At 41.1% G+C, this 19074-nt stretch overlaps 1 protein-coding gene across 1 annotated transcript; it reads right to left on the reverse strand.

Annotated features, from left to right (window-relative positions):
* Positions 1-7026: 7026 nt before the first annotated feature.
* Positions 7027-7818, reverse strand: LOC138369680 (dynein heavy chain-like). Its single transcript, XM_069333112.1, has one exon. It carries the CDS (start codon positions 7816-7818, stop codon positions 7027-7029), a length of 792 nt encoding a protein of 263 aa, XP_069189213.1.
* Positions 7819-19074: the final 11256 nt, after the last annotated feature.

Raw genomic sequence — 19074 nt, forward strand, 5'->3', positions numbered from 1 at the left:
CCTCACTGGTTGCTAGCAGTGTTGGATGTGACCTCACTGGTCACTGGCAGTGTTGAGTTTTACCTCACTGGTCGCTGGCAGTGTTGAGTGTGACCTTAATGGTCGCTGGCAGTGTTGAGTGTGACCTCACTGGTCGATGGCAGTGTTGGGTGTGACCTCACTGGTCGCTGGCAGTGTTGGGTGTGACCTCACTGGTCAATGGCAGTGTTGAGTGTGACCTCACTGGTCACTGTAAGTGTTGAGCGTTACCTCACTGGTCACTGGCAGTGTTGAGTGTGACCTCACTGGTCACTGGCAGTGTTGGGTGTGACCCCACTTGTTGCTGGCAGTGTTGGGTGTGACCCCACTGGTCGCTGGCAGTGTTAGGTGTGACCCCACTGGTCACTGGCAGTGTTGGGTGTGACTGTTGGAAATTTCCAACACTAATACAATACTGTTGTATTATTATTAACTATTACTAAAATCTATTAATTACTGTAGTAACTAAAATTAACTAACAGTAGTGTTCACATGAACTAATAATTGTATCTGTACAATAATGCTGGAATTCTTACGTAACCAAGCGCCAGTATTGCGTCAGATTCTACCAAGATAAACACATTTATATCCAGTGTGTTAGAGAATTGAGTGTGATTCTCTAAAATCAGCAGTATTCCGTGTGATAATTATTTACCGATAACATAACTCCCAAATAATGCCAAATCGAGAGTTTTTAGTTACAACTGGTATCAAGTAATGAATTTAACGTCACGCGTGAATGCCATGGAGAGAACTAAAATCATCTCCATTTCTCGTTTACCATCGTAAGACGAGAAAGTAATATTATTTAGCTCCCTAGAATTACAACCCAGTCTTTATCAAAGCATTTTAACCACAACTGCGCGAAATAATATTATTCGTTGTAAATAATTTCTGTGGCGAATGCGAGACGCCAGGGAGAGGGAGACGCCATTGTGGTAGACGACAGCTCGAGGAGAAGTCGCCAGTGTGCGGCTTGAAGACTTCTAGCGGAATTGAGCAACTCATTTTGGTGTCAGAGTCTAGGATACGTTGTGGTGAATTGTCAGCAAGACTTAACCTGATATTCATCCTGGAACTAGTTAATTTGTTCTACGTGATCCATCGTGACCGGCCAAATAAGCGCGTCGACATCCAAGCCAAGCTAGCTACCACGTGTTCGCCATTGTGACGCTAGAGCCTGGGACGCGGTTTCGGCAAGCTTCTACTTCTACAGTACCCTATTACTTAAGTATATATATAATTCCCTTTTGATGCGTCATTAGAGATTGTATATGGCAGGGTAGCTTGTCGTTACGTCGAGCGACATAAATAAACCACATGTTAGTATTCTAAATTAATTTTATTTCCAATTTCTTGAATATAGATATTTAGTAGCCTAGTACATTGCTACGTAATATCCCTTAATTTACAGCTCGCGTGTGAGGAATTCCACGAGCTGTTACTTTACCCGTGTTATTCATCTCCCAGTGTTCTACGAGGAATTCCAGAGATCCCGAGGATGATTCGTAACTGATGTCTTTGAAAACGTCTTCAAGCTAAGACTTTTCGTATTTCTTTGATTATTCAAATTATCAGTAATTTGGTTGTCATTTATGGAATGCTGTGTGCACTGGAGATAATACGTGTTTATTGTAATGATTAATTTCTGATATTGATGATCTATATTCTTATTGGTGACAAATTTTCTATTGATTCTTTAATTGGTCATAAGATTAGGTTATTACACAATGAACTGGTGTACGAACCACACTAGTTCCTAGACATATATGAAGTTCTAGCAATAACCCCCCAATGTAGGTGTTTGAGGCTTTGATTCAAGTAAATTATTTATACAGCCCATTAATTACTCAAGTGATTATATTTCTTAATATTTATCCATAGTCACTGGTTCTTGCAGGAATTTCTAATGATCACATTTTATTAGTTTCCCTCTTTACTATAAAAGCGGGTGGTCCTTCGTAATTGATTTCATTACTTTAATAATTATATAAATAGAGTCAAGCCCCAAATGTCCCACATTATGGTCCTTATCGAGCCGGATAAACATAAATTATAAATATACTTACTAATTAGTAATAACTAATCACTGTGTGAAGTAGTCTAGACTAACCATTTTAATTAATTGTGTTTACCAACAGCGTAACACATAGGTTAGCCTAAGTCACACCAAGTCATTGCTACTTTCACCTCATGTATAAGGTAGCACTCGTGGGACACAGTCAATTACCCACAACACTTAGACCTATACCTCATACTGAAGTAAGAATCTTTAGGTCACCAGGAGCAACAGCTCATAACTTTTATAACAATTCCACACTAACACCTGCGTTAGAGTTGCCACACCATCTAACCATTATATACTTAGGTGGTAATGACATCCATCCTACTCGTCATCCAGCTGAGGTGATCAATCACCTTAAAGCTATAATTTCTTCATTTAAGCTCATCAGTAATTCGGTAGTATTCACGTTAGTGGAACCTCGCCAACCAAGTCAAGATAATCGTTGGGGAGTAACACCAGATTACTACCAGAGAGCTGCTAAATACATAAATTTCAGGCTGAAAAAACGAGTGAGATTGGATGCCACTTATATCCAATTTACAGCCAGACCATATAGACAAAACCTGGCAAGAGATGGTGTACACCTGTCAGGTGAGTCTAGGTTACATGTGGTTGACAAATTGATCAACACAATCAAAAATCACAAACGGCTGTGGCTAGCAAGCCAAACTTAACTGTACATAATTGTTTTCACTTGTGTGTGCAAGTGCCCACTTATAAACTATAAAATCCAAAAAAAACAAAAATACAGCACAACTATATTCACATTTCTGTACCACAACAATCTTTACCAATCTTATTAGGTAGAATTTAGGCTGTGATTGTGCTGAATTTGGCACAAACCCAGACTAAATAAATTTGTAGTTTCTTAGGTAGGAATTATCACGACTAGACTTAAGCTAGTCAGTAGTGTATGTATTATACCATTTGTGCTGACCCTATCAAGGGTGGGATTAAACTTTGAGATAACTCTGATTGGAGTGTCTCCATATTATTTCATCTTGTACTCATTATTTTGTGTGTATCTATTTTGTATATTGCTGGATGATCACCATTACATCTAATGGTGATATAGAAGAGCTAACCGGACGAAAGTTAATGGTGAAGTTCAGACAGTGCACAAAATATCTAGCTACTTGTTGTTAGGTAGGTACATTTAACCTCGAGTGAGGTAGAGTATAATTTAACCACGTTAAATTAGGCTATATTTAATATTACTTGTCAACTAATGAACAAGTACCCAAGCTTCATTAGTAATACTTATTCTAACCCCATGAAGTTTGGACTTAAGCCCATCATGGCTACTCCTGAGCAATTAAGGAGAACCTATAAATGCCTCAAAGGTCATTTAACCAGACTAATTAACAAGTCTGAGGGCTTATCTAAAGCAACTCCCATTGATTCTTATCAATTAGAGATATCAGTGTGAGTGGCTGATCTGAAATTTGATCAAGTTAAATCTATAAGTCAGTCTTATATTGCTCTACTGAATACCATAGAAACTGATCCTGATGAATTGGGTCAGATTTCAGCAGATATTTCCCAGTATGAAGATGAGATTCAAGATAAACTTTACATGCTATCCAATCTAGCAACACAATCTAAATCCAATACAAATAATACTATGTCTCAATTCAGTAACCAATTGCCAGAGATTCGTTTGCCTACTTTAGACTTACCTACATTTACAGGGCTGGATACAGAAAATTGGGACAATTTTTGGACTTCATTTGAAGTTCATACACATAAGAAATCGTCTCTTGACAAGATTTCTAAATTCTCATACCTGCTTAGTCTTCTCAAAGGAGAGGCTAAAAAGGTCATACATAACCTAACTCTCACTGAGAGTAATTATGAGGAAGCTATAAAACTGTTGAAATTGAACTATTGCAACAAAGAGTTGAGTATAGCTAACCTTTATAACCAGTTGCTAGATCTGAATGCACCAAATAGCAGACCAGACTCACTTCAAAGCTTCAGACTGGAAGTAGAGTCTCTAGTAAAGGCCTTAGGTACTAAAGTTGATATACAAGCCTCGGAATGGTCAATCAAGTTACTTTTGCAGAGGAAATTACCTCGAAATATCTTAGCAGAGCTCTGCTCACACTATAAAACCGAGTTTCTCACTCTTGACCAAATATTCGAGGGTCTGAGAATAAAGGTTAACAGGTTGAAGACCCATGATAAGACTAAACCTGAGTCTAAACTACCAAATATCCTCCTTTTTCATGACACTGTCTTCAATGCTGCCCTCCGCTCTATTCCTCACTCTTCCTCTCGGGGTACGCGGAAGTGCGTTCCCTGGCGGAATGCGGATTGTGCTCGGGCTGTCCGCTGTGAGCGTGCAGCCTGGAAGAGGCACTGCCGTCGGCAGACGCCGATTCTTTTCTTTTCTTTCGGAAAGCGAGTGCGGTGGCCCGTAGGGCCATCCGTACGGCTAAACGTGAATGTTGGGCATCTTATTTCTCAACAATTACGTCCGAAACTCCTCTGCCCCAGATCTGGAAGCGTATCCGCAAGATAGCGGGTAAGTTCGTTCCCGATGTTTCACCGGTCCTTCACCTCCATGATACTCTTGTGGCGGACCCGTTGCAGGTCGCTTCCGAACTGGGTTCCCACTTTTCTTCTGTTAGCTCTGGTCTCCACCTTCCCCAATCTTTCCTTCTTCGTAAAACTGTCTTTGAGTCTCGTCCTTTAGATTTCTGCACTCGTCTTCAGCTTCCTTATAATGATCCCTTCTCTCTCTCTGAGCATCGTTCTGCCCTGGCCCTCTGTGGTTCTACGGCGGTGGGCTCCGATGGTATTTATTATGAGATGCTTCGCCATCTCCCTCCATGCACGTCTCAGTATTTACTGATTCTGTATAATCGGATCTGGGAATCGTCGTCAGTCCCTGAGGACTGGCTCGATGCCGTTGTCCTCCCTGTTCGCAAACCGGGGTCTCTGGAATTTTCCCTAAGGAAATTCGCCCTATTGCCCTCACAAGTTGTGTCTGCAAACTCTTTGAACGTATGGTTAACGTTCGTCTGATGTGGTTCCTGGAACACCATCACCTCCTCTCCCCCTCTCAATTTGGTTTCCGCAAGTGACGCAGCACGACAGATGTCCTGGTGAACTTGGAGGTCTATATTCGTATTGCTTTTGCTGCGAAGACCTCCGTTGTTGCCGTCCTTTTTGACCTGGAAAAGGCTTGCGACACCACTTGGTGATATCATATTCTATCTCAACTTCATTCTTTAGCACTTCGTGGTCATCTCCCTCTCTTTCTCCGCAGCTTCCTCTCTCGTCGTTCCTTTCGGGTGCGCCTTGGTACCGCTCTTTCTGCCTCTTTTCAGCAATACGAAGGTGTGCCCCAGGGTAGTGTTCTGAGCACTACTCTTTTTCTGGTTGCCCTCAATGGTCTTCTTTCCTCTCTTCCTTCAGGTGTCTTCTCCGCTCTCTATGTCGATGATCTTACCCTTTGCTCTCAGGGTGATGATTCGCCTCTCCTTCAGCACCGGCTTCAACTTGCAATTGATGCCGTGTCGTCTTGGGCCACCGATCATGGCTTCAAGTTCTCTACTTCTAAGACATGTGCCATGACTTTTACGCGGAAACGGGTCGTTCTTCGTCCCTCTTTGTCATTTTATGGTCATCCCCTTGAGTACAAAGATTCCGCGAAGCTTTTGGGGTTATTCCTTGACACTCGTTTGTCTTGGTCTCCCCATATCTCTTACCTCCGTGTTGAGTGCTCTAAGGCCCTTACCCTCCTTCGGGTCTTGTCCCATACTTCTTGGGGGGCAGATAAGCGCACTCTCCTTGCTTTACATTCCTCTCTCGTCCTGTCTAAGCTTGATTATGGTTGCCGTGCTTACTCGTCTGCTTCTCCTTCTACTCTTCGCCGTCTTGATGCTTTGCACCATACTGGGTTGCGCCTCAGTTCTGGTGCCTCTCGTTCGACGCCCGTCCTTAGCTTGTATTTTGACACTGGCTTCCTGTCTCTCCAAGACCGCCGTGATCGCTACTGTCTTCGCTATCTTGCACGGTCCTTACAACATCCTTCCTCTCGCCTCTGTCGTGCTTTAATTTTTACCCCTCCTGCGGTTCCTGTTCCTCTTCACCACCTCCCTCTTTCTGTCCGGTTATCTCGCCTACAGGATTCTCTTTCCGTTCATATTGCTAATGTTTCTCCTCGTGTTGTTCCTTCTTTGCCCCCGTGGAGAGTCCCTCTTCTGCGGTTTTGTACTTCCTTGACCCATATCACTAAAGCTTTTACCCCTCCTACGGTTCTAAAACGCCTTTTCCTTGAGCACTTTTTTTCTCACTCCCGCTCCGTTTCTGTCTTCACCGATGGGTCTAAGTCTGCGAACGGTGTTGGCTACTCTGTTGTTTTTCCTGATCGCACTTATATGTGTCGCTTACCTCCGGAGGCTAGCATCTTTACAGATACTTTATGCATCTGTAAAGATGCATAACGAGAAAGGAGCTTTATGCTATTCTCTATGCTCTTCGTCTCCTGCTTTCTCGTTGTCAGTCTTCCTTTGTAGTTGTTGTTGACTCTCGTAGTGCCCTCATGGCTCTCGGGTCCTTTAATCCGGTTCATCCAGTAGTTGTCGAGATCCAGCATTGGCTGTTTCTTGTTCACAGTAAATTTAAGTCGGTTGAGTTTTGTTGGGTTCCCAGCCATATTGGTGTGTCTTTAAATGAGCGTGGGGATGCTGCCGCCAAGGAAGCTGTCCGCTCTTGTCCCATCTCTCGTAAAGGTATTCCATATTCCGACTTTTACCCGGTTATCCATTCCTCCGTCCTTACCCGTTGGCAGGCTTCTTGGTCGTCTGTTACTGGTAACAAACTACGTACTCTTAAATGTTGTGTTTCCTCGTGGCCGTCCTCCTGGGATTGGAAATGACTGGGAGACAAATGATTAGGAAAGATTGGAGACATAGGGATTAGGGAACAAGTGACTAGACCACCTGCCTAAGGGGTAATTTGACTCTGGTAAGAAGGGGAATTGCCCACAGGGAGGGGGAGAATGACCAGAGGTCGCACTGAGGACTGACACATACCATTACAGAGTACTTAAGCTGACTGGCCGAGTACTCATGCTGACTGGCCGAGTACTTAATGTGGGTGGCCGAGTACTGAAGGTGACTGGCCGAGTACTCATACTGACTGGCCGAGTACTTAATGTGAGTGGCCGAGTACTGAAGGTGACTGGCCGTGTACTCATGCTGACTGGCCGAGTACTCATACTGACTGGCCGAGTACTTAATGTGGGTGGCCGAGTACTGAAGGTGACTGGCCGAGTACTCATGCTGACTGGCCGAGTACTTAATTTGAGTGGCCGAGTACTTAAGCTGACAGGCCGAGTACTCAAGCTGACTGGCCGAGTACTGAATGTGAGTGACCGAGTACTCAAGCTGACTGGCCGAGTACTCATGCTGACTGGCCGAGTACTTAATGTGAGTGGCCGAGTACTGAAGGTGACTGGACGAGTACTCAAGCTGACTGGCCGAATACTGAAGCTGACTGGCCGAGTACTTAAGCTGACTGGCCCAGTACTGAAGGTGACAGGCCGAGTACTCAAGCTGACTGGCCGAGTACTCAAGCTGACTGGCCGAATACTGAAGCTGACTGGCCGAGTACTTAAGCTGACTGGCCGAGTACTGAAGGTGAGTGGCTGAGTACTCAAGATGACTGGCCGAGTAATCGAGCTGACTGGCCGAGTGTTGGAAATAACCAACAGTTTTATACATCTTCGTATTTTATGCAATCTTTGTATTAACCACAAGTAGTTACTAAAATTACTAACTTGTAGATTTAATCATTATCATGATTTATTTAGACATATTGCCAGATTCTTTCTAGTCAGAGTGACGACGTGAGGAACGACAGGCAGTAACATGAATTCTCTCCACATTTAGTTGGATTTATAACAAGAATCCAGTTTATCATTTCCTTTACTAAAAATAGTTACTTACTAATAAGTTTAATTTCGTAGTATACTACTAATTACTGGAACTCCCTGATTTAGTTGATATCAAACATTCTAGAGGAAATTACTTTGATGTAAATGATTTTACTTTAATTTCCTCGATTGGCTGCACAACTTTTAGTTTTAGTTAGTTTAGTTCATTTATTATGCACCCATACCCATCTTGTGGGCGGTAGTGGAAAGGGTTACAGAGCCACATAATGGGCTCAGGGACTGAACCCCACAATTCATTTAGCTAAGCAAGTTACAATCTTGATGAGCTAGTTACAAAATTCAATATAAGTCGTCACATCAACAATGGGTTTGAGATCGACCTCAAGTACAGGTTCTAAATTAAGCAACTGACATATGTGGAGAGCTAGTGTCAAAATTTATATGTTTGTCCTGCACACCGCCCCCCATCCAGTGGGCAGCGGTGGATAGGTTACAATCACTTAGTTACTACCTACAGTTAGCAAACTGTGGATATTTGTCTAAAATTTCAGGTAGCAGATCATTTTGAATGAAATATTTACACATCGCTGGAACATTGGTTATAGAATTGTCTCTAAATTAACGTATCTTTTCGCACTATATTACATAGTGACGGAGGGTGTTCGAATAATTTTGTTGACACAGTTTACATTTGGTCAGGTCTACATCAGCAGATTATGAGAATTCCCAGAGATACTTGTAACCGAGTCTAAGCCGAGCAGTAGTAACATCTAGAAGTCTGCTGATTTTATTGGATGATCCATAGATGTGTGGCTCCTCTTGCATGATAGTATGATGATAGATGGAATTACTGGTGTCAATTTCACTTTGCCTCAGATCTACAAGATCTTCTTGAAGTTCTCGGTGTACTGCTGCTCTCAGATTGCTCATTGACAATCCAAGGTTACACTCAACGGCTCCTGTAAAGGCAGATTCTTTGGCTAACTTATCAGCTCTATCATGCATTCGGAGGCCAACCTGAGATGGAGACCACATGAAATGGACTCTGTTACCATCCTTAATAATTTTGTTGTATTTGTGTCTAGCTTCGGACACGAGCATGTTACAGTTATGTCTTAAAGAGTTGAGGGCATTTAAGGATGATAAGGAGTCACTTACAATTAATGTATCAAGTTTGGAGACTTGTACACATTTAAGTGCAAGGATCAAGGCAAATAGTTCGGTCTGAAGGGTAGAGGCCCAATTGTTTATACGGACTCCCCACTCAAAGTACAAGCCATCGCCCATTGTCAGAACAACTGCACTTCCAGCTGCACCCGTGGTGCGGTGTAGGGAACCATCAGTGTATATGATTTGAGAGAGAGAATGCTCTGTGGACAGAGCATCAATATGGCTTAAAAGGCGTTGAGCTTTGCCTCAAGACGAAGCTTGGGCTGATCTCTAATTTGTTTCTTGGGTGGAAAGGGAGGGATTAAAACTGGAAGGGGTGTAACCTCCCACGGTGCAGGAAAGTGCCGTTGTTGTTTCTCTTGGTACAAATCATGAACCTGATACATTCTGAGTTGAGTTCCAGTTTTTGTTATCCATTTGGAACAATGCTGATCTTCAATAAAGAAATTCTGGAAGGCTTCTGTGCAAGGATTAGGATGAATTAGCCTAAGCATTTTTATACCAATTTGACAGTTAATTTCAGTAACACGATCAACAACGCTCAGAATATTAAGTTCCTTTCTCATATTAAGTATCTTTGTGGTACGAGGGCACCCAAGGATTATCCTCAAGGCTTCGTTCTGCAATTTTTCAAGCCCTCCAAATTTTCTTCCAGGCATCAAAACAAGCAGAGGTGCAGCATAATCCACTAAACGTCTGATGTATGCAAGGTACATCATTTTGACAATTCTGACATTGGCACCATAGCCTGAGTGATAACATGCAACAGCCTTGAGAGCTCGGAGCCTCTCTTTATACTGACGACAGAGTCTGAATACAACAGGACCATACAGTGGCACCTCAAGGCCAAGGTATTTGAATCTGTTTACATAGTCAAGCTGGGAGCCATCAGACAGTTGCATCTTGCGAACAGCTCCTCCCTGCCTGGGTGGGCGCCGATTTAGTATCTTTGTTTTCTCTGCTGAGATAATTAAACCTAGGTCCTGACATGAGTCTAATACAGAGTTAAGAGTGTTCTGCATGTTAGCATACCCAGTGGTGTGTATCATTATATCATCAGCGTAGTTAATGATGTGGATGTTGGGTTTGCTCGGTATAGAGTTTAACAGCGTGTGTATTAAGATATTAAATAAGGTAGGACTGTGGACACCACCCTGCGGGGATCCTAGTTCTAAGTCTCTTGTTACACTTCTATGCCCCTGGAAAAATACAGATGACTTCCTGTTGGATAAGTAACCCCTGATCCAACAAAGAAGCCGACCACCAATATTCATTCTTGCAAGCTCACTCAAGATAACATGTCTATTTGCAATATCAAAGGCAGACTTAAGATCTAGGAAGGTGGTATTTGACTTTTCAGTGTGCAGGGTAAGAAAGGAGGTGATGCAATGATGCACACTCCTTCCATGCATGAAGCCATATATCTGGGGGGATAGCATGGTTCTTATTCTATGGAGGAGACGGTTCAGGACCATTCTCTCGAATGTTTTGCAAATGCAGCTAGTAAGGGAAATTGGGCGGAAAGCATTCTCTTGATTTGGCTTGGGAATTGGAATGATTATACTGTTGGTCCAAGAGATAGGAAGTTCCCCAGTAACATAGCTCAAGCAGGGGATTCCCTGGTACTAAAGGGAGCAGACACAATATGTCATAAGTGATACCATCTTCACCGGGGGATGTGGCTTTGTGCACAACTTTGATAAGTCAATTTATGTTACGAGAAATTCTATTTTATCAAAGAAGAATTTAATGTGATATTAATACTTGTCATTACCTCTTCCTTCCATAGTCAATTGCGATATATACATATTCATTTACGCTCGAGATGTCTATCGAGAGCCGCGCATGCGCAATAAGGAAGAGGAGGAAGACGGGAGAGCGTCACTAGACACGAGAGAACGCGAGAGAACGACGTGGACGCCATTGACAGCGTGTAGCAGAGCTACGTTTTGATCTCATTTATTTCGCTTCAACGACCAGTAGAGCGGTGCCACATTATCTAGCACAATAGCCGTGTCCCCGACTAGCATATGAGCAATTCCAAAGTTAACGCCTTTCAAGCAGCAGCTGGAGGACGAAGAATTGCTCAAGTCTCCACATCAACGGACACGCGGCTCGGCAGCTAGGTTTACCTTTTTGTTATTATGTGGCCACAATTAACATTTAGGCTAGTTGTCGTTAGGCCGTAGAACAAACAAATAAATCCCGTACGTGTCTTGAGTAATTTTACAATCTGAATAGATGATTATTTTAATTATTTCTCTATAGAAGAAATTTACAGTGCTTGAATATAAATTGCACAGATATTGGCTGAAATTTCCTACAGTTATCCACATGATTTAGGATTTATTTGTAGTTAACTTATTATGTAGATTTCTACAATGTAATTGCCTTTCAGTACCAAGGCGACGTCAACCGAGGTGCTAGGCTTCCCCACCGTTCCGTGCAACAATTTGCCCTATGCAACACGTCGTCGGTGGAGCGTAGCAACTGATTACACCTCACTAGATTTACAGCTAAGCTGTCCCTTTTTTATCTGTAGCAAAAACTCTGTAATTACAGGAGTGATTTCTAAAAGGGATCAATTATACTAACCCACTGGTTTACTGATACTGTTCAACATTTCAGTAATACATTGAGAAGCATTTACCTCCAATAAATATTATATATTCAACCTCATTTACTTTCATATTTTATTTACTCTGGTGAAGAACCAGCACCAGAATAATGCTAGGGCTGTATTAATCTTTTAGCATGTAACCCCCCAATTTTGTGTAAGTTAATTTGACTCCATTTATATCAGAAATACAGTTTCACTAAGATCCATATGACACTAGTTCTTGGGATCAGTTTTTCCATTGCTTTATTTTGTTTTCCACTTTTTCTCAAAAAGTGGTGGTCCTTCATAGTTATCGAAGTATATATTTAATTATTAGTTATTGGAGTCAGGTTTTCCCCCACACCGAGTACTCAAGCTGACTGGCCGAGTACTAAATGTGAGTGGCCGAGTACTCAAGCTGACTGGCCGAGTACTGAAGCTGACTGGCCGAAAACTCAAGCTGACTGGCCGAGTACTGAAGGTGAGTACCCTAGTATTCAATCTGACTGGCCGAGTAATGAAGGTGACTGGCCGAGTACTCAAGCTGACTGGCTGAGTATTGAAGGTGACTGGCCGAGAACTCAAGCTGACTGGCCGAGTACTCAAGCTGACTGGCCGATTACTCAAGCTGACCGGCTGAGTACTGAAGGTGACTGGCTGAGTACTCAAGCTGACTGGCCGAATACTGAAACTGACTGGCCGAGTACTTAAGCTGACTGGCCGAGTACTGAAGGTGAGTGGCTGAGTACTCAAGATGACTGGCCGAGTAATCGAGCTGACTGGCCGAGTACTCAAGCTGGCTGGCTCAGTACTGAAGGTGACTGGCCGAGTACTGAAGCTGACTGGCCGAAAACACAAGCTGACTGGCCGAGTACTCAAGCTGACTGGCCGAGTACTGAAGGTGAGTACCCTAGTGTTGGAAATTTCCAACACTAATACAATACTATTGAATTATTATAGACTAGTCTTAAAATATACTAATTACTGTAGTTACTAAAATTTACTAACAGTAGTGTTCACATGAACTAATTATTATATCTGTATAAGAATACTGGAATTCTTACGAAACCAAGCACCAGTATTGCGTCAGACTCTACCTAGTTAAACACATTTATATCCAGCGTGTTAGAGAATTGAATGTGATTCTCTAAAATCATCAGTATTCCGTGTGATAATTATTTACAGATAACATAACTCCCAAATAATTCCAAATCGAGAGTTTTTAGTTACAGTTGTTATCAAGTAATATATTTACCGTCACGCGTGAATGCCATGGAGAAAACTAAAATCTTCTCCATTTCTTGTTTACTACCATAAGACGAGAAAGTAATAATATTTAACTCCCTAGAATTACAACCCAGTCTTTATTAAACCATTTTAGCCACAACTGCGCGAAATAATATTATTCGTGATAAATAATTTCTGTGGCGAATGCGGGACGCTAGCGGGTGAGGAGGCAGAAGCCATTGTGTTTTGAGGAGGACGAGGCGCCTGAGTGCGGCGTGAAGTCTAGTGTTGCGGAATTGAGCAACAAGGTCGTGGCGTCAGAGTCTGAGACACGTGACGTTGAGATTATCAGCAAGAATTACCCTGATACTCATCATAGAACTAGTTAATATTGTTCTACGTGATCTGTAGTGACCGGCCAACTAAAACGCGTCGACAATCAAACCAAGCTATCAACCACGTGTACGCCATTGTGAGAGTGGAGCTTGGGACGCGGTTTCGGCAAGCTTCAACATAATCTGTACCCCTTAGCTAAGTATATAATTCCCTTTTGATGCATCATTAGAGATTGTATATGTCGGGGCAGCTTGTCGTTATATTGAGCGGCCTCAGCAAAACCCATGTTAGTATTATAACTAATTTATTTTCCATTTCCATGAATATAGATATTTCAGTAGCCTAGTTCAATGCTACGTAATATCCCTTATATTACAGCTTGCGTGTGAGGAATCCACGAGCTGTTACCTTACCCGTGTTATTCATCTCCCAGTGTTCTACAAGGAATTCCGGAGATCCCGAGGATGATTCGTAAATGATGTCATTGAAAAAGCTAAGCATCTTAAAGCTAAGACTTTTCGTATTCATTAATTTATTTAAATTATCATTACTTCTATCCTATCATTTAATTGGATGCTGTGTACACTGGACACTGTACATACGTGTTTATTAGAAGGATTAATTTATGATGCTAATGATCTTTATAATTACTGGTGATAATCTTCTATGGATTTCTTTAATTTGATCATAAGATTAGTTATTACAAAATGGACTGGTGCATGAACCACACTAGTTCCTAGACGTATATGAAGTTCTAGCAATAACCACCCAATGTAGGTGTTTCAGGCTTTGATTCAAGTTAATTATCTATACAGCCCATTAATTATTTAATTGATTATACTTCCTAATATTTAGCCATAGACACTGGTTCTTCCTGGAATTTCTAATGATCACTTTTTATTAGTTTCCCTCTTTTCTATAAAAGCGGGTGGTCCTTCGTAATTGATTTCATTACTTTAATAATTAAATAGAGTCAAGCCCCAAATGTTCCACATTATGGTTCTTATCGAACCGGATAAACATAAAATATAAATATACATACTAATTAGTAATAACTAATCACCGTGTGAAGTAGTCTAGACTAACCATTTTAATTAATTGTGTCTACCAACAGCGTAACACATAGGTTAGCCTAAGTCACACCAAGTCATTGCTACTTACACCTCATGTATAAGGTAGCACTCGTGGGACACAGTCAATTACCCACAACACTTAGACCTATACCTCATACTGAAGTAAGAATCTTTAGGTCACCAGGAGCAACAGCTCATAACTTTTATAACAATTCCACCCTAACACCTGCGTTAGAGTGGCCTCACCATCTAACCATTATTTACTTAGGTGGTAATGACATCCATCCTACTCGTCATCCAGGTGAGGTGATCAATCACCTTAAAGCCATAATTTCTTCATTTAAGCTCATCAGCAATTCAGTAGTATTCACATTAGTGGAACCTCGCCATCCAAGTCAAGATAATCGTTGGGGAGTAACACCAGAATACTACCAGAGAGTTGCCAAATACATAAATTTCAGGCTGAAAAAACGAGTGAGATTGGATGCCACTTATATCCAATTTACAGCCAGACCATATAGACAAAACCTGGCAAGAGATGGTGTACACCTGTCAGGTGAGTCTAGGTCACATGTAGTTGACAAATTGATCAACACAATCAATTATCACAAACGGCTGTGGCTAGCAAGCCAAATTTAACTGTACATAACTGTTTTTCACTTGTGTGTGCAAGTGCACACTTATACACTATGAAATCCAAAAAACAAACAAAAATACAGCACAATTATATTCACATTACTTCACCTCAATAATCTTTACCAATCTTATTAGGTAGAAATTTAGGCTGTGATTGTGCTGAATTTGGCACAAACACAGACTAAATAAATTTGTAGTTTCTTAGGTAGGAATTATCACGACTAGACTTAAGCTAGTCAGTAGTATATGTATTATACCCTTTGTGCTGACCCTATCAAGGGTGGGATTAAACTTTGTGATAACTCTGATTAGAGTATATCCATATTATTTCATCTTGTACTCATTATTTTGTGTGTATCTATTTTAAGTATTGCTGAATGATCACCATTACATCTAATGATGATATAGAAGAGTTAACCGGACGAAAGTTAATGGTGAAGTTCAAGCACTGCTCTAAATAATTAGTTATTTCTTGTTAGGTAGGTAAATTAACCTCTGAACGAGGTAGTGTAGTCTATTCAAATATATTAGGCTATTATTGTTGATATTGAACTCCCTTGAATGAGTCAATATCCCAGTTATCTCAGTAACAAATATTTACTGTCAAACCAGCCTTTACCCACCAAAATGGAAACGGCTGGAAAAATGAAAAGGACCCTCATCGGTCTGAAAGGTCATTTGACCCAACAGATTACTAAATGTCAAAATCTGTCACAACAGTCACTTGTTGACTACTTTGAATTAGAAGATTTACTACAAGTTGCTGAAAGCAAATTTGCCCATATTAAGCAACACATGAGTCTGTATTTGACAGAACTTCACTCAACTTCTGTAGATGGTAGTGAACTTGAGGATGTTATAAATGACTTAGACCAGTATGAAGAAGATATACGGGTTAAGCTTCTACCCTTTAAGAAGCAAATTGCTAAAAACAAATTGACAATAACTTCTACTGCACATACAGATCCTGATGTCAAATTACCTCAAATCAATATACCCACATTCTCTGGTAACGAGAAGGAAAGTTGGGATGATTTCTGGAGTAAATTCGTGGATGCAGTAGACTCTAAAGTTAACATTCCTCAAACAACCAAATTCACCTATTTACAAGGTTTGTTACGAAATGAAGACTTGAAAGTAATCTCTAATATAACACTGACCAGTGATGGTTACACCTTAGCTGTTCAATTTCTCAAAACCAACTACGATAACAAGGAGAGAATTATTACTGTCTTCGTTAAAAAATTGCTAGATTTACCATCTGCTAATAATTCTACAGATTCTCTCCAAACTTTCAGGCTAGAGTTAGAATCTTTACTCAAGGCTTTAAGCCTTAAGGTCCAAATTCAGACAGCTGAATGGATGACCAAAGTAGTTGTTAGGCGAAAATTGCCAAGAGAAACCTTAGATAAATTGTGTACTATGTACAATAAGACCATTCTGACCTTGAAAGAAATTACAGAAGGTCTACATACCTTAGTCGAAAGACAAAGAGCCAACCAAGATGGGAAAAGTGTTTCAAACTTCTCTACTAACTCCCATCGTAACTCAGCTCATATTGACACTTCAGTCAAACCCAAAACGACTTTAAATAAGTCTAATAAATTTAAACCTAGGACTGCTCCATCCACTGGAAAGGGGAGTGGTAATGTAGGTACTTATTCAGTATCTCCTTCTGGTGTAACCAATGACTTGTCTACTAAAGGGACAAAGTCAACCAGAGAGATAAGGTGTCTGTTCTGTAGTCAAGAACATGCCACCTACCAATGCACTGTTTATCCTAACTTTAATACCAGGATTAAACGGTTACAAGATATACACAGGTGCACCAAGTGCATGGGCTCTCATGACCCCCTAAAATGTGTAGTGCAACTACGTTCATGCAGTAGATGCAACCAAGGTGTACATCACTATGCCTTATGTAGAAAAACTTCTACCCAATCCATGAACACTGGGGAGAATTCCACGAATTCTGCCACAGTACAATATTGCAAAATGCATCAAGAAATAAATGTACTTGTTACTGAGTCAGGCAATAATACTACTCTGCCTACAGCTCAACTTAGACTAATAAACAGGAAATCTAGAGTTAACACTAGAGGTCTTTTTGACCAAGGATTACAGAAAACCATCACACAACAATTAGTCGAGCAGTTAAATTTAAAACCTGCCAAAAGTGTGAGATTGAATATTTCTGGTTTCTTGACTAATAGTGGACCTCGTGAATACCAAGTAGTTAAGGTATTAGTGAGACTTGGATCTTCCACTAGTCCAATACAAGCGGTAGTAGTAGATAAACTTCCTACAGACCTGCAGGTCACAGGACTAGCTCGCACTGCGAAATATATTAAACGAAACCGCATGAGGCTAGCAGATTACAAAATAAATTCTGACTGCCTCACTGATGTTGGAATACTTATAGGCGCTGACCATTATTATAAATTTATAACGGGATGCAACAGAAAACACGGAATGAATTTGTTGTCATCTGCTGGAGGCAAGTTGCTTACTGGACCGGTGCTTTTCCAACAAAATCCAGCGTCAACCAACCAACAATCTAACAATACAATAGTGGTGTGACTAGGCTTGGAACAGTCACCCCTACATTTCAGAGAAATATCTGAAGATATTGAGTCTGATCCACCTGTACATCGTCTGTGGGATTTAGACACTTTAGGTATTATCCCTGAACAACCAAGCCCAGATGATATGTGGACTTACCAGCAATATCTGGATACAGTTGTCTATAAAGATAAACAATACTGGGTGAGACTACCATGGAAGTTGAATCATCCACAACTTCCAGTTAATTATTTCATGGCAGCCTCACAATTACAGTCTCAATTAACCCGACTACAGAAGCAGCCAGACAAACTGAACATGTATCATCAACTAATCCAACAACAACTCAACAGTAAATTTATCGAGGTTGTTGATAATGATGACCGGAAAATCGGTCACTATTTACCCAATCACGCTGTGGTGAACGATTCATTGACAACACCAATACGTATTGTCTTCAACTGTAGTGCTTAAGTGATGCCAAACAGTGTGTCTTTGAATGAATGTCTCCAAACGGGACCTAGCCTAACCCAAAGGCTACATGATGTGCAATTACGATACCGCACGGGTATTTTTGCTAATACTGCTGATATCAGTAAAGCTTTCCTTAGAGTAGGTTTACAGGAAGAGGATCGTAGTTACACCAAGTTTCTCTGGATTAAGGACCCACTGGATCCTAACAGTGATATCATCACATATCGTTTTGCCTCAGTATTATTCGGAGCGACGTCTTCCCTGTTTCTATTGCAAGCAACATTAGATACACATTTGAGGAAGTCAAATAGCCCTTATAAGGCAGAAATTAGTGACAACTTGTATGTCGACAATTTCCAGGGAACTACAAATGATCAATCCAATTTGGTAGAAATCTACCATGAGGCTAACCGTGAGTTATTAGGAGCCAATATGCCACTACAATCATGGGCCTCAAATAATAAATCATTAAACCAGATAATCGAGAAAGAATTTCCAGGTTATCAGGTACCTAATCAATTAAAGGTTCTAGGTGTGGAATGGAATACAAGTACTGACGAGATGAATGTCAAGTCAGTACAAACCGATAATACATCCCTTACCATGAGAAAATTACTCTCGTATGTCAGTCAACCATTTGACCCTTTAGGCTTACTTAGTCCTATATTAATAAGGGGCAAACTCCTAATGCAGGAATGCTGGCAGAAACATATGGGATGGGATGATCCGTTACCAAGTGAGTTACAAGCTAAATGGCAGATACTCACAACGGATTTCAATCAGTTATGTGTTTTGAAATTTCCTCGTAATGCTTCAGGACCAAACTTGCCCACAAATTTGCACGTTTTTTGCGATGCCTCTGGCAAAGCGTATGGCGCTGTAGCCTACTTAGTTAATAGTGCACAATCAATTTTGCTCACATCTAAAGCAAGAGTTGCTCCCATTAAGAAGAGATCTTTACCTCAAATGGAGTTAACTGCATTGCTGGTGGGAGTAAGATTGGCTC

Source organism: Procambarus clarkii, chromosome 29 (genome assembly GCF_040958095.1).
Source record: "Procambarus clarkii isolate CNS0578487 chromosome 29, FALCON_Pclarkii_2.0, whole genome shotgun sequence".
Classification (NCBI taxonomy): domain Eukaryota; kingdom Metazoa; phylum Arthropoda; class Malacostraca; order Decapoda; family Cambaridae; genus Procambarus; species Procambarus clarkii.